Source organism: Paroedura picta, chromosome 3 (genome assembly GCF_049243985.1).
Source record: "Paroedura picta isolate Pp20150507F chromosome 3, Ppicta_v3.0, whole genome shotgun sequence".
Taxonomy (NCBI): domain Eukaryota; kingdom Metazoa; phylum Chordata; class Lepidosauria; order Squamata; family Gekkonidae; genus Paroedura; species Paroedura picta.
In genome coordinates this window covers 168,135,512-168,152,023 of record NC_135371.1, presented here as the reverse complement: position 1 = coordinate 168,152,023, position 16,512 = coordinate 168,135,512, and the positions used below count along the sequence as shown (strand labels likewise).

Below are 16,512 nucleotides of genomic sequence, written 5' to 3'. Positions count from 1 at the left end.
AACATAGCAACTCTTGACCAATCCCAAGGGACAAGTTAATGTCAATTTGAAACTCGAGCGTCTTGGAGCAAAAGGTGGTCTGGGGTTATCCACTGATTGCCTCCAGGTGCAGCCCTGGGGAAATTTTATCTAGTCCTTAGTAGTCCAAAGCAGTTTTAATCCAGCTCTGTGTAATATTCCTGAGGTTGATGCTGCATTTTTCTGTTGGATGTTATGCATCTGAATGCATGTGTTTTGTAACTGGGGGCCCTAGCTGCTATAGAGAATCAACCTTAGAGCCTAATTACTTGAGTCGGGAGAATCAATTCCAGAGAATCGATAGCCCAGAGAATGAAGTAACTTCATGAACCTCAATGGTTGGCCACTGTGTGAGTTGAGGAGAAAGAGGAGGAGGAGAAGAAGAAGAAGAAGAAGAAGAAGAAGAAGAAGAAGAAGAAGAAGAAGAAGAAGAAGAAGAAGAAGAAGAAGAAGAAGAAGAAGAAGAAGAAGAAGAGTTGGTTCTTATATACCCGAAGCGGCGTGCAGTCGCCTTCCCTTTCCTCTCCCCACAACAGACACCCTGTGAGGGAGGTGAGGCTGAGAGAGCCCTGAGATTACTGCTGGGTCAGAACAGCTTTATCAGTGCTCTGACGAGCCCAAGATCATCCAGCTGGCTGCATGTGGGGGAGGAGCAGGGAATCAAACCCGGCTCATCAGATTAGAAGTCCGCACTCCTAACCACTACACTAAGATGAGTAGATGGGCCACAGATCTGATCCAGCAGGGCTTTTTTTTTTCTATTGCTCCCCTGATCATCAAGGGTGGAGGCAGGGGATTAGTGAGCAAACAGCAAACCTAGGACAGGGGAAATAGCACAGAGTTAGCACTCTGGATAAAGTACATGCCCTGACCTGGATTGCCCAGGCTAGCCTGATCTCATCAGAAATCAGAAGCTAAGCAGGGTTACCCCTGTCTAGTATTTAGAAGAGAGACACACACACCCCAAGAAATGCAAGGGCCACAGAACCAAGCAATGAGAAACCACATCTGACCGTCTCTCACCTGGAAAACCCCACAGCGTCGCCTTATGTCATAGAATCATAGAGTTGGAAGGGTCCACACAGGCCATCTAGTCCAACCCCCTGATCATAGAATCATAGAATCATAGAACCTAGAATCATAGAGTTAGAAGGGGTCACACAGGCCATCTAGTCCAACCCCCGAATCATAGAATCATAGAATCATAGAATCATAGAATCATAGAATCATAGAATCATAGAATCATAGAGTTGGAAGGGGCCATACAGGCCATCTAGTCCAACCCCCTGATCATAGAATCATAGAATCATAGAATCATAGAATCATAGAATCATAGAATCATAGAGTTGGAAGGGGCCATACAGGCCATCTAGTCCAACCCCCTGCTCAACGCAGGATCAGCCCAGAGCATCCTAAAGCATGTCAGCTGTGACTTGACAGCACCTTCCACTACCACCTGAACAGTACAGCATGTTTGGTGATGTTTTATGCAGCATTCTGGAAGGGGCTCATGGGAACTGTAGTCCATGATAAATATAAATATAAATATAAATATAAATGAATGAATGAATGAATGAATGAATGAATAAACAAATAAACAAATAAACAAACAAACAAATAAACAAACAAACAAACAAATAAATAAATAAATAAAATAACCTCCCAAAATGTTTTGTTAGAATTCCCGAAACATACAATGCAAAGCCAAAACCAATTTTAGAACAGAATAAAAACTACATCAAAACTGCATCAAAACTATACAGAACTAACTGCACATAAGACCAAAGGCGTTTCGACCCTACTGGGTCTTCTTCAGTGGTCAGAATTATAACAATGCACTCTATATACAAAGTCTGAACTAATTATAAAGTGTAGCTGAGTGGGATCTGTAGATTATGGCTCCAACCAATACGTACATTTTTTGACTTTTTGGAGACCACCTCCTATGGCATATGCCTAGGCTCACCACTCTTCGCTATCATATAATTCTGTGCTGAGATTGTATCTCATGTGCGTTAGAAGAAGAAGAGTTGGTTCTTATATGACATTTCCCTCTACCCGAAAGAGTCTCAAAGTGGCTTACAATTACCTTCCCTTCCTCTCCCCACAACAGACAGCCTGTGAGGTGAGTGAGGCTGAGAGAGCCCTGATATTCCTGCTCGGTCCGAACAGTTTTATCAGTGCGGTGGTGAGCCCAAGGTCACCCAGCTGGTTGCATGTGGGGGAGCGGGGAATCGAACCTGGATCTGCACTCCTAACCACTACATTAAGCTGGCTTCACAGTGATAAAGTGACTTAATACAAAGGTCCAAAGGTGTTTTGCACTGATGTATTTTGACCCCTCATTCGGGGTCTTCCTCAGTGGTTTGTTATTAAAATGCACAATACAATGTTGCAATAAGGACTATAAGGTGGTAAAAAGGAATCAGAGGCTCCTGCTAGTGTAAAATGGCTACATTATATGAGACTCATTTTTAAAATTTATTTAGTACTAGCTTCAAAGCCCGTTCCTAAGAATGGGCCTTGAAAGGGCCCCCTCCCCTGGCCCCTGGCCAGGCAGTTTAAGGTGGCTTTGGGCCACAGCTTGCAGCCAGATCAAGTGGGGTGGGCAGGGGCTGGGCAGCTCCTTAGCAGGCAGTCAGCAGGCCAGAAGGCCCTCATCAGCAGGCCCAGCCTAGCAGGCCAAGAGGCCGTTGTTAGGAGGCCAGTGCGGTATACAATGGGACTATGACATCTTGTGATTTTGATGTGACTCCCCTGTTGATACAGCCCAAAATGGCATTCGCCTTTTTTATTGCTGCATCACCCTGCCTGCTCATGTTTAGCTTACAATCCACAAGTACCCCAAGGTCACGTTCACACACAGTGTTACCTAGAAGCATATCCCCCATCCAGTAGGCATGCTTTTCATTTTTCTGACCCAGATGTAGAATTTTACACTTATCTTTATTAAATTGCATCTTGTTCTCATTTGCCCATTTTTCCATTGTGTTCAGATCTCGTTGAACTCTGTCTCTATCTTCTGGAGTATTTGCCGGTACTCCCAGTTTGGTGTCATCTGCAAACTTGATGAGTAGTCCCTCCACCCCCTCATCTAGATCATTAATAAATATGTTAAAAAGTACCGGACTGAGCACCGAGCCCTGAGGTACCCCGCTACTCACCTCCCTCCAGTCTGATGAAACACCATTGACAACAACTCTTTGAGTGTGGTTCTCTAACCAATTCCCTATCCACCTAACTATCTGAAAATCCAGATTGCAGTCCTTCAATTTATCCATCAGAACATCATGGGGAACCTTATCAAAAGCTTTACTAAAATCTAAGTAAACAATATCAACCGAATTTCCACGATCCAGCAAACCTGTTACTTGGTCAAAAAAGGAAACCAGATTGGTCTGACAGGACCTGTTGGAGACAAATCCATGCTGACTTCCTTGGATCACCAAATTGTCCTCCAAATGTTTGCAGATCGCTCCCTTTAATATCTGCTCCATTATCTTCCCCACAACAGAGGTCAGACTCACTGGTCTGTAGTTTCCCGGGTCATCCTTCCTCCCTTTTTTGAAGATCGGAATAACATTCGCTCTCTTCCAGTCCTCCGGGACATATCCAGTCCTTAAAGAGGTTCCGAAGATGATGGACAAGGGTTGTGCAAGTTCTCCGGAAAGTTCTTTGAGTACTCTTGGGTGCATTTCATCTGACCCAGGGGATTTGAACTCATCCAGTGCAGCTAAATGCCTCTCGACAGCCTCTCTGTCCATGTCAACCTGCCACCCAGACACTATCTCTTCGCTACTGCCATCTCTAGCTGTGCCTAAACCCTGTGACCTGTGGGAAAAAACAGATGTAAAATAGGTGCTGAGCCTTTATGCTTTCTCTGCATCCTCCGTTAGAGTTTGTCCATCTGCACCCAACAGTGGGCCTATTGCCTCCTATACTTTACGTTTGCTCTTCACATAACTGAAAAATCTTTTCTTGTTACAGTGGGCTTCCCTGGCCAATCTTAGCTCACTCTCAGCTTTGGCCTTTCTGATAATTGATCTACAGTGCCTAGTAACCTGTAGGGACTCTTCTTTAGAGCTCTGTCCTTCCCTCCATTTCCTGAACATTTCCCTTTTCTTTCTTAGTTGAATAATTATTCATCCAATTAGGCTTCTTAGAGCTCCTGCAGTGTTTTCGTCTTTCTGGGATAGTCATTGATTGAGCATGCAATAGCTCTTCTTTGAGTAGGGCCCACCCTTCACATGCTCCCTTCCCTTCCAGCATTCTCGTCCATGGTATGACAGTCATCATGTCTCTGAGTTTATTAAAGTTTGCCCTACGAAAATCCAACATCCGCGTCTGGCTACAAGCTTCCTTGCCCCCCCATCTCAAAAGGAATTCTATGAGGACATGGTCACTTCCTCCTAGGGTCCCCACCTCCTTCACCTCATCCACCAACTCCATCACGACCCTTTGCCCAGGGCCCTCTCTCCTTCCCTGCTGCTGGCTCCAGGCACTGAGGCATCTGAGAGCAAAGAGGCTAGAGTCCAGGGACAGAGGGCAGTAGCTGCAGGGGCAGGGCCAATCAGGGCAAAGCTGGCTGCACCCTGATTGGCCCTATTCTAACTTGGACAGCCAGATACATCCCACCCCTTAGGCTGTTTCATAAATAAATAGAAGAACAACAATGGATAAGGATTTCCATTTAATAAACACCGCTCTCGGGCCACCTGGCTCACAGCAGTTTACAACAGAGAAAAATGCCATAGAATGCAACAGTACTATAAAATAAAATGAAACTTCTAACAGAAAAAAAGCCCATCAACCTCAAAAATTCCTAACTTAACAGACCCATCTCGACTCAGTGCCTCAAGTCTGCTGCTTGGAGGAAGGTTCCAAAAAAGATCGTTCTGGCCCTGTGGCCTCAACCCAACACCTGGTGGAAGAGCTCCATCTTGCAGGCCCCGCAGAACCAAGATAGTTCCTACAGGGCCCTTAGCTCTTCTGAGAGCTCATTCCACCAGGTAGGGGCCAGAACCGAAAAGGCCCTGGCCCTGGTCGAGGTCAGGCATACCTTGTACGATCCAGGGATCACCCCCAATTAGGGTTCACAGAGCTAAGAATGCATTCCGGGTAAGAGAGAGAGCAGTAATAAGGGTAGAATTTTGGAAAATAAATATTTTGCACAGGGGGCTCCCTAGAGAGACAGATCTGGAGACATTTTACACTACTAAGAGCCTCTTCTTCGAATTCTTTTTACCACATTACAGTCCCTATTGCAGACTTTCTGAACCAGGGTTTCGTGAAACTCTGGAGTTTCTTGACAGCCCAGAAAGGGTTTCCTGAATGGGTGGGAGTTAATTATTCTTAATTATATTTTTTAAATTTGTTAAGCGCTTATTGTGATATGACCATATATGGTTATGTCAACCCAACCACCCCTCCTCAAATGACCAATGATGGGCCTGGAGGGGGTGGGAAGGGGAAGGGACCGGGTGGCTGTGTACACCTCTATGCTTCCCAACCATATTCTGCACAGTGGTGCCACTTCTGGGGTTTCTTGAAGCCTGAAGGGTGTTTCAGGGGTTTCTCAAGAGTAAAATAGTTGAGGAAGGCTGCCCTATTACAACATCACATCAGTGCATTGGAATCAGACCACTGAGGAAGACCCCCAGAGGGGTCAAAGCACGTCCGGTCCTGTATTGGGTCACTTTAGCCATGTGTCAACATGGACTGGATCTGTGCAATCGTGTATAATTAACACTGATGTATTTAAAATCTTAAATGTGCGCATGAATCGGAATAAATATGTGCATTTTAACGTTTAGTATATTGTGCTGCTCAATCTCTAAGGCAGGGTAGTCAACCTGTGGTCCTCCAGAGGTCCATGGACTACAATTCCCATGAGCCACTGCCAGCAAAGGCTGGCAGGGGCTCATGGGAATTGTAGTCCATGGACCTCTGGAGGACCACAGGTTGACTACCCCTGCTCTAAGGTTCCTAGTGGACAGACTGGGCAGCGATATGCTCAGGCCGACTCAGATGTGACAGCAAGCTCACTATGCAACAATTCTTTTGCCCAACAGCTCCCCCTTCGTTCTACCTCTCTGTAGCGTCTGGATGAATTGTCTCTTAGTAAAAATTATTCAGGAGGGTTATCTTGAGAACAGACCGCTGTAACTATCCAGCCCTCCCCCCCCCCTTCCCTGGCATAAAAGAGAAATCAGAGTGTCTAAGTTTTGTCGTCTTGTTGCTTAAACAAATAATGATCTATCTGGGGCATTGCTCTGAACGGCAACTTTTGTTAATTAAGCTTGCCGTTAAAAAGTTCTGTTCGTACGGCAGCTCCGAGGGGCCTTATTAAAAGTTCCAAAGTTTCTGACATGGGGGGGGGGGGACTTGTTTGCAGACTCGTGGTGAGAGCTCACAGGAGAGATTGTGTTTTGGAAGCAGAAAAGACAGCCCCACAGGATGGTTTTTATTTAACGAGCAGGGACAAAAATCAAATGCAGGATTTTTTCTTTTTTTCGCTTTTAATAACAAGGAGCTGCCTATTTTGCATAGCTGATTCGGGAAGCCCTAGTAAATAAAGCAAGTTCCAAATTACCATCGCAGCTGGGAGCACCAGGAGAACTTTGGGACCCTTAATTAATTAGCTGGTTAAGAGTTTTCACAGTGCAGTCCTAAGCAGAGTTACACCCTTGAAGTTCATAGACTTAGAAGGATGTAACTCTGCATAAGTCTGCACTCCAAGGGTTAGAAGTACGCTGGTAGCAAACTCGAAATCATTTCCAGTTATCGCTGTCCCTAAATCAATAAATTGCATTGGCCAAAAATAAACTTTTCCAAAAGAAATCAAGTGCTAATTGTCTGAAAATAGTCAATATTCCATGGGAAGCTGGACTCAGTGGTTAATCTCCTTCACAGTTAAAGATGGATCTTGTTTCCAGTGGGAATGGGTTCCGTTTTTGGGATCCAAATGCTACATCATCTCCCCTTGCTTGATTAAATAATCTCTACTGCTGTCATAGATCCAGTACCCAGATTCCTGGGATTGTAGAATTAAATGTATTTACATGTAAACACAGTACCCAGCATGTTTATTTTGTCACTATTGCTTTGGATCAATATCTAAGGCACAATCCATCCTCTTGAACATGCTTTCATGTGGCCCATATGGCTTGATGGAGGCCTTTAGCTTTTCTTTCCCTTCGGAGTCTGCCAGGGGCACAGCAAAGGACCGCAACATGAAAACACATATGATAAGCGTACATGGACCGATTATGCACAGCAGAGGCTGTGTCAGGCTGCTGCCGGTGCCTTGCAGCATGCCTTGCCACTTCCTGAGAAGGAATCCCTGGTGCACATGGACTGCCCCGATGTTGTGTGTGGGGCACGCATAATGCCAGGGCTGGAAGAGCCCATCACATTGTGCGGTAGCAGCAGCAGCAGCAGCAGCAAGAGGGAGTATAGGGGCCCCTCCGCACAATGGCAGGAGAACAGCATGCCACAACCCACAAATGGCAGGAGAGCTGCATACCACAACCCCCAGTGGTCAGGCTCTTCCATTACACACGGGACTGGTGCAGCAGGGCTGCATATGGTGACCACAGGGAGCGTGGAAGTATCTGCATTCCCTTACCACGGGCCATCTGAGGCCCTGATTTGGGCACGGGCTGGGGGGCGGCCGGGATGGCGGCAATGTTGAGCATAATCAGGGATCATCGATTTCCAGTGATGAGTGTGCAAAAAAAATTCATGTTCGGTATATGGGATTCTGATTCGGCAGGGTTTGGGATTCCTGAATCGATTTGGCTCCATTAAACTCTATGGAGCCATGAAATTCAATGGGAAATCTAGCCTGTCTATTTAGTGGCCTGGTGAAGGCGGGGTTTGAGGTAGAGGCTGCATAGTTGCTGGAGCTTCTCCTCCAAAGAACCTTCAAGCTTACAAAACGATTGGACCAGGGAGCCCAATTCTATGGGCACCCAAAGAAGGTGCTCCTATCCTCCATAGTTTCCAGTGGAGAAAAAATACCCGGCAGCCGTGCAAACCCAGGAGAATGTCCCAGAAAATTTCTACACTGAGAGGGAGGGGCCAGTCCAGCTGTAGGATTATTTCAATACTGCCCAGTAAAGCCAGTGCCACTGTGGCAAAGCCAACCCAAAAGGATTACACTTACAGCCAAGATTCTCTGAAGCGGAAACTGAGTTCTGCTGCTAGTTACTGCTAGGGCAGAGGGACATATAGGAGAGAACCACAGCCCGGTGGTTGAGCCTGTACTTGCCTGCAGAAAATCTCAGGTTCAGTCCTTAAAAGGTAAAAGTATCCCCTGTGCAAGCACCGGGTCATGTCTGACCCTTGGGGTGACGCCCTCTAGCGTAGCGATCCCCAACCTGTGGGCCGCGGACCACATGTGGTCCGTCGACTAATAGGAGGTGGGCCCCAGCCCTTTACTTCATCCCCCCCAGCCCTTTACAACACACTTTGGGTGTCATTGTCTCCCATCACTCCCAGATGGGACTATCTTGTTGCAGAGAAACAAGCTCAGGGTTCCCATTGATTTGTCATTGTCATGAGTTAAAATTTCCATGAAAATAAAATGTTCTGTATCTCATTTTGAAGGGATGTTTAAACATTACCATAGCGATCAGAGAGCGTTAGGGCAGTGGTTGAGAGTAGAGGAGTAAACTACCCCCCCCCAATGGGCCTCAGTAAAATTGTCAAGCGTTGAGTGGTCCCCAGTGATAAAAAGGTTGGGGACCACTGCTCTAGCGTTTTCATGGAAGGCTCAATACAGGGTGATTTGCCATTCCCTTCCCCAGTCATTACCATTTACCCCCCAGCAAGCTGGGTACTCATTTTACCGACCTCGGAAGGATGGAAGGCTGAGTCAACCTTGAGCCAGCTGCTGGGATCGAACTCCCAGCCTCATGGGAAGAGCTTCAGACCGCATGTCTGCTGCCTTACCACTCTGCGCCACAAGAGGTTCAGTCCTTAGTGCCTCTCTAAAAAGGTCTCAAGAAACACGTGTTCTTGCTCTGCCTGTGATCCTGGATGGCCAAAGGTCCGTGTGTGGCCAGTATCTATGTAAACAATAAAGAATAAATAAGCAAAAAAGTTGCTTTTATTTCCTGTTTAAATCTTGATATGCAGTAAAGGTAATCCAGAGGAAAATATTTGCAAACGTATCCATCACCAAATTTTTTTTTCAACAGCAAAGCTTTTAGGAAAAAAATAAAGAATTTCCAGTTCTGAAATGGGACCAAGTTCAATTTGTCTGCATTTTAAGTCTTTCTTACTAAAGGGACCAAACCAAGGTACTTTTGCCACTCAGTACTTGACGGTAATATTTGAAAATATCTTCCTCTGGATTACCTTAATTGAATATCAAGATTTAAGCAGGAAATAAAACATGCCTTTTGCTTATCTATCCTTTATTCTTAAATAGTCATGCACAGATGGATTCTTTTTTTTTTTACGTGTTTTCGTGTGCTCCTATGTTGTCCTTATTGTGATCCTGGAGAACCAGTTGGTAGGTAATTCTGCAATAAATAGACTATTGGCTCTGACAAAGTATAGAATCATAGTGTCATAGAATCATAGCGTTGGAAGGGACCTCCTGGGTCATCTAGTCCAACCCCCTGCACTACGCAAGATGCTCACAACCCTATCGCTCATCCACCTCCTTGAACCTTCACAGAATCAGCCTCTGGCTCTCCAGCCTCTGTTTAAGAATTCCCAAAGATGGAGAACCCACCACCTCCCGAGGAAGCCTGTTCCACTGAGAAACCACTCTCACTGTCCGGAACTTCTTCCGGATGTTGAGATAGAATTTCTTTTGAATAATGAAGAAGTTGGCTATTCAGTCGAGTCTGACTCTTGGCGATCCTATTGCCCAACTGTGGCCATGATTTTTGATCTTGCACCACTTCTTTTAGCTTTGTGACGCTTTGGCCAGTGTCTATTTTAATCACTTCTAACCACCTCATTCTTTGTCAGCCTGGTTCCCTTTTACCACTGCCCAATCGTAGCATAATTGCTTTCTCCACTGAGTTGGATTGCATGATATGGACCAAGTAAGTGAGCCGGAGATTCATGATTTTGCCTATCAGTGATATATCAGGCTTTATGCACTGTAGTATTACCTTGTTTGTGACTTTTGCTGTCAATTTTGCAGACATGGTATAAGGCAGCTTTATAGGCACTAACAGGGAACTCTGCACTCTAAGGCAGTGGTCCCCAACCTTTATTAGGCCGGGGACTGGCAGGGCATCGGGCCGCGCCCGCGCGGGCCACACCCATGCATCGGGCCGCGCCCGCGGATCGGGCCGCACCCGCGGGCCGCGCCCGCGGATCGGGCCACACCCGCGGGCTGTGCCCGCAGACCGGGCCGCGCAGGCGCGGCCTGCACGGGCGCGGCCCGGCCCTGATTCCCTCTCCCCGCCCTCCCGCAGTAAGAAGCTTCCCGGGCCGCAAGCTTGCGGCCTGGGAAGTTTTTTACTGCGGTGGGGGGGCGGGGAGAGGGAGCCGCGGCCCAGCGCCATGGCCTTTGCGGCCCGGCACCGGGCCGCGGGCCGCAGGTTGGGGACCACTGCTCTAAGGGTTAGCAATATGCTGGTAGCAAGCTCAAAATCTCTAAATCAATAAGCTGCATTTGCCAAAAATAATCTTTTTCCAAAAGAAATCAAGTGCTAACTGTCTCAAGTTAGTCAAAATTCCACGGGAAGCAGGACTGAGTAGTTAATCCCCTTCACAGTTAAGCATCGTTCTCATTTCCAGTGGGAATGGATTTAGTTTTGGGGATTCAAATGCTACATCATCTTCCCTTGCTTGATTAAATAGTCCCTAAAGTCCTCAGCCTCTTGTGGCGCACAGTGGTAAGGCAGCAGACATGCAGTCTGAAAGCTCTGCCCATGAGGCTGAGAGTTCGATCCCAGAAGCCGGCTCAGGGTTGACTCAGCCTTCCATCCTTCCGAGGTCGGTCAAATGAGGACCCAGCTTGCTGGGGGGTAAACAGTCATGACTGGGGAAGGCACTGGCAAACCACCCCGTATTGAGTCTGCCATGAAAACGCTAGAGGGCGTCACCCCAAGGGTCAGATATGACCCGGTGCTTGCACAGGGGATACCTTTACCTTTACCATAAACATAATTACAACAGGATTAAACATAAGCCACAACCTATACCAGGCCTCCTACTACTTTCCCAGTAATGGGTTTTCATCATCTATCTTCTACAGACACATGCAGTGACCTTATCTTAGATATCCTTTTAAAATAACATCTGGCATCATTCGTCTTCTTATAACAACACTATGCCCTATAGCATCATCAATGTATTTGCGTTCTGTTCTGACATTCAGGGGGTCTTCTGCTTCTTCTAAATCTGACATCTTCTGCTTTTAGTAAAAGGTCTCTTTATCTCTGGCGAGCTGGTGAACCATTAGCTGATCGGTTCATTAGCTTATCCGTGAAAACGTCCAGACCCGAGGCCCATGTTTGCATTAAGCCAGCTCACTGAGACAGCGACCCTATGTTTACCTGTGGCCTTCTCTCTTAGATAGAGAAGAGGCCCCCTGAGCTACGAGCTGAATAATATTCTAACAAAGCAAAATCCACTAACAAATCATCTATACCTATCCACAAAGCATCTATAAACTTCCTGCTTTCAAGACAGGGGAAGGCACTGGCAAACCACCTCGTATTGAGTCTGCCATGAAAACGCTAGAGGGTGTCATCCCAAGGGTCAGACATGACCCGGTGCTTGCAGTCCTCATCATTTGTTGCTATGATCGATTCAGTAGCCAAGCTCCTGGAATTTTGTGACTTTTGCTGACAAGGTATAAGGCAGCTTTATATGCATAAGAGGGAATGCTCAAAATGATACAGTGGAATATGCATCTTATTATCATATAATACTTTTACGCTATATTTTTTTACTATAAACTAAGACAGATCCAGGTACACCTGGCACAGCTACCTTGCAGAAGGTAAGTAGATCCAGTCAGTACCTCGATGGCACCCCACACCTATATATTCTGCATTAAGTTCTGTGATTGAATAAAGGGGGGGGGATATACCTGCAATAAATTGCTGTATCGTTGGAAGGTATGAATATACGGACAAAAAAGGATTCTTGAAATATAACCTCTCATACTTCCAAAGCATTAAACAGTATAAAACACACAAAATAACTACAGGATACTGGTTGCCACCTTTTCTATATAGGCTGAAAAGGCATTCAATACACTAGAGTGGCAATTTCTTATAAATAGGCTTATGTGTTTCAAAATTGGAAATGCATGATTGGATCTGCATGATGTAAAATGACTCCAAAGTAAAACAAACAAGTGACAGGCATGAATCTCCAAGTCACGCAGGTGTGCCCTAAAGAGGTGTTCCTAATGGAGCCTTTTGAAAACTGTATGCTATCAAGATACCAAGCTTCATACGCAGTGAGGGATGTGTGTTTATTAACTTGAGGAGCTACATGCTACATGCAGCTCATGTCCTACTTGAGGAGCTACATGCAACTCATTGAGGAGCTGCATGCAGCTCATGTCCTCCAAGTACATTTTCAGCCGTAATTTGCTCTTTTTCTAAGGAAACAAGGCCATTTTGGCCTCTTTCCCCTTTGTGAGGACCAGTAGTGTTACACCACATTCATCACAGCAAGGGAAGATGAGACGGGCCCAGGTGCGTACAACAGCATGTTAACAACTATCTTCTTATATTATTATCCTGTCTTTCCTCTAATAAGCTCAAGATGTATACACTCCCCCATCTTCACAACCCTATAAAGTAAGCTTGGCTGAAATTAGACTACCCCAAAATCACTCCACTTCATGGTTGAATGTTTAATCTAGATTGTAGTCCATCACTCTAGCCATGATTGACTTGTCACAACTCTGCCAAGTTGAGCTCCAGTGGTCTCCACCCTCCTGAGTCACGTCCTCCTCCCGAAACAGCATTCAATACTTCGTATTTGGAAGGAAGTATTCATCATCTTTGTGGTCAAGCTTGTAGACCAGAACCTCATCATCGTGATCAAGCTTCTAGACTAGAACATGCTCTGGCACACACTGTTCATGCGGACCATTGGCCAAGCATGAAGTGAGAACATATCCTCGAGCACATCCAATGGGTTAGGCAATAGTTGTCAATTCTCATTGTTAACTCCTCCTCATTGTTAACCTTTTCCCTCAAAGCACGCAAGGGTTCTCTAGAACATCATAGGAAGGCAAGAGTTTGGAAGGAATGTGATGGGACAATACAAAGTGTCTTTCAAACTAAATTAAAATGTCATTAATGCTGTTGTTTCTTTCAGGTATGTCCACCAATGTTCCATATTGGACGGTCTGGTTCTCTTTAAATATGCAGTTGTACCAGATATTCCCAGGTAATCAATGCACAACACTGACTAGGAAAATCTGAGGCGTTCATCAGATACACACACCCCATGTGAAAAAAGGAGATGAATTTGGCTCCTACCTGGTGGAATGAGCTCCCAGAAAATATCAATGTGCTGTCAGGACTCAGAGAATTCTGCAGGGCCTGGAAAACAGAGCTCTTCCAACCAGCCTAGAGTTGAGGCCAGTAAAACAGTCAACATGAACCTCCCTCTTGTATCGCACCAGCTCCCTGGGTTCTGGTTCTACAACCCTGGGTGGAATGTTTAATATTTTTAATAGTTTAACTAAGACTTTAATTATATTGTTGAACATACGTTGTTCATCGTCTGAGTCCGCTCCAGCATAGAGGGCAGTCTATAAATCTAAAGAAATGAAATAAAATGTGATAACCAAACAATTTTAATGTATTGCTTGCTTTTGGGGGGGGGGAACCACCCAAAAGTACAAATAATTTTAACTGTATCAATAGAAGCAATGTGTAATTTTCACGGGCATAGGATAAACAAGTGTACCTCTTTTATCATCCTTCATAGATGCACGTCAACCTGTGGTGAGAAGGGAGGAGTCGTGCCCCAGGGCCCAACTCCAGCTCCCAATTGTCCCTGGGTGCTAGAGCCGCCATGCTGGTGGTCTCTCCTGTCACAGACAGGACTGCAGCAAGAAGCATCCTGCATTCACAGTGTCACACCTCCTCCTACCCAGAGTTGTGGCTTACAGTCCTTCCCCAGCGTTTCTGCGCCTACTCCTTCCGTCCAGGACAACTGCGGGTACTGCAACAAATAAGTGGCCCTCCCCCTTCTACTTTCCCGTCGTGCATGTCCCGCACTGATGGCAGCTATGGCAAAATTCTCACGGAAGCAACCAAGGGCTAGACTGCCCAAAAGTTAACCCTCACCACCCACCACTACGGTGATCATAGATCATGTGGGAAAGGCACTTGTATGCTTAATGCATAAGGACTTATGTCGGAGTAAAGTCTGAGATTCTGACACTGAGACATTTAAATGGATTGGTCCCTTTAAATGCCTAAGAGGAACATTTAAATGGCGATCCTGGAAAATCCCGCATATTTTCAGAATTTTCTGGGTCTGGCCATTTTGGTAGCTGCAAAAAAAAAAAAAGGGGGGGGGGAGGGAATCCGGCTGCATTGATACCCAAAAAATATTGGTAAGGTCTTTGCCAGAATTTATTCAGCTCGCATTTGCCAAATGCGCACCCCAACGGAAGACTACAATAAGTGTGGCAATATGAAAGTGATTTAATTTCCGTCTCCAAGCGCATGATAATTGTCAAGTCTCTTTGATTTTCTCTCCTGTCTTTTAGTTGTAAGACATTTGAAGCTTTTGTTAAATAAAGATTTATTGATCAACACAAAAAGAGAAAGCATCGGAGTGGATTTTAATACCCTGCTTTTCTCCACCCTAAGGAATCTCAAAGCGGCTTACAATCAACTTCCCTTTTCCCTGCAAGAGGCACCTTGTGAGGTAGGTGGGGCTGAGAAAGTTCTGAGAGAACCGTGACTGGCCCAAGGTCACCAAGCAGCCTTCGTGTGGAGGAGTGAGGAATCAAACCCGATTCTCCGGATTACAGGCTGCCGTTTTTAGCCACTGCACCACACTGGCTTGTACTCCCAAAATCTTGATGGTCTCCTTGGTGGCCTTGGACTTGAATCTAGCCCAGGGGTAGTCAAACTGCGGCCCTCCAGATGTCCATGGACTACAATTCCCAGAAGCCCCTGCCAGCGAATGCTGGCAGGGGCTTCTGGGAATTGTAGTCCATGGACATCTGGAGGGCCGCAGTTTGACTACCCCTGATCTAGCCATTCTACTGCAGGCCAATATAACTCCCCACTGAAAACTATACACTAGCTTGCCGCATGGCATGCTGGGAAATGTAGTTCTGGCTACGCCTTCCTTGGTGTCCCAGGATGTCCCGTTTTATCCTCGTACATACAGGGCATGAGATATGTTAAAAAAGGAGCTTAGAGAAATATGGAACTTTCCTATCCAAAAGGCACAATCTCAAATATTGCCAAGGCCTCAAAGGTTTGGGGAAGGGGGGGGGGAATCAGTATGCTACAAAGGAGATACAAAATTGTCACGGCCAAAGACTTCTATAAAAATAATCACAACGGTTTGAAACTTACACCAAGAGATATTTTCGCCTGACCGAGGGTGCCGAAAACCTGCTGGTCTGGACTACGTTTCAGCCCTTCTCTCTCCCCCAGCAGGTGTGGCGCCCCCTGGAGGGTCCTGATATATTCAGAGAATAAAACTCCTCTTGCACAAATGGGTAGGTCAAGATTGTACCCGCACCGCTTTCCAGACAAAGAAAGAGAGCAGGTGTCTGTGGGAGGGGTTGCGGTAAGGGCGGAGCAAACCGCACTGGGATCCGCCCCCCCACGCCCTCAAACCAGAGGTCTTGGCATGGGTCACGTGACGCCCCAAGATACGATGGCAAATGTCGGAGCTCTGCAACAGCTGATATCCAAGAGGATCTATCCCATAAACCCTCGGGGAGCGAAACGCCCCTTTCCTCACCACACGCCCCTCCCTCAGTCCCTTCAGCGGTGCCCCCACGGGGTCATAGTTCATCGCGCGCCGTGCTGTCGAGAGGGGACTGCAGCACGTCGGTGTTCTTGGCCTTGTTGCTCAGTTCCTGCTGCTCCTTCATCTTCTGGGACTTGGCTCGGTCCCAGTCCGTCTTGACGCTCTCGTTGTTCCACACCACGGAGGTCTCCGTGTCGCTGACGTAGCCCTCGTCCCCCGTGTAATGAGTCGGGTAGACCAGCAGGGGTTCCACCGAGAAGGCCAGCAAGTTCCGGTTCTCAAAATGCTCCATGTACTCAGTGCTGCGGGGAGGGAAACAAGACATCGGGTTGAAAATGACTTGAATGCTTGGGGCTTTGGAAGGCGACAGATCTGTCAGCTGAAATTTCATCGACTGAAACGATGGTTCACAGAGCTCTTTGGGAAGAGCCGCAGCCCCAGTGAAAACGAGAAGGATAAACCAGATTCCGGTTATTTCCAGACAAACCAGGAAGGTTATGTGTGGTAGGCCAAACCTACCAGCTCCCAGATTTGGAAGTGACCCCT

General features: G+C 46.4%; 1 protein-coding gene across 1 annotated transcript in view; it reads right to left on the bottom strand.

Annotated features, from left to right (window-relative positions):
• Window positions 1-14,585: 14,585 nt before the first annotated feature.
• The window catches only part of COLGALT1 (collagen beta(1-O)galactosyltransferase 1), a 28,986-nt gene continuing 27,059 nt past the window's right edge, over window positions 14,586-16,512 (bottom strand). The window contains exon 12 of the mRNA XM_077329350.1: window positions 14,586-16,268. Coding sequence (XP_077185465.1) covers window positions 16,001-16,268 — 268 coding nt within the window. The 3' untranslated portion in view covers window positions 14,586-16,000. The remainder of the gene's footprint in view (window positions 16,269-16,512) is intronic.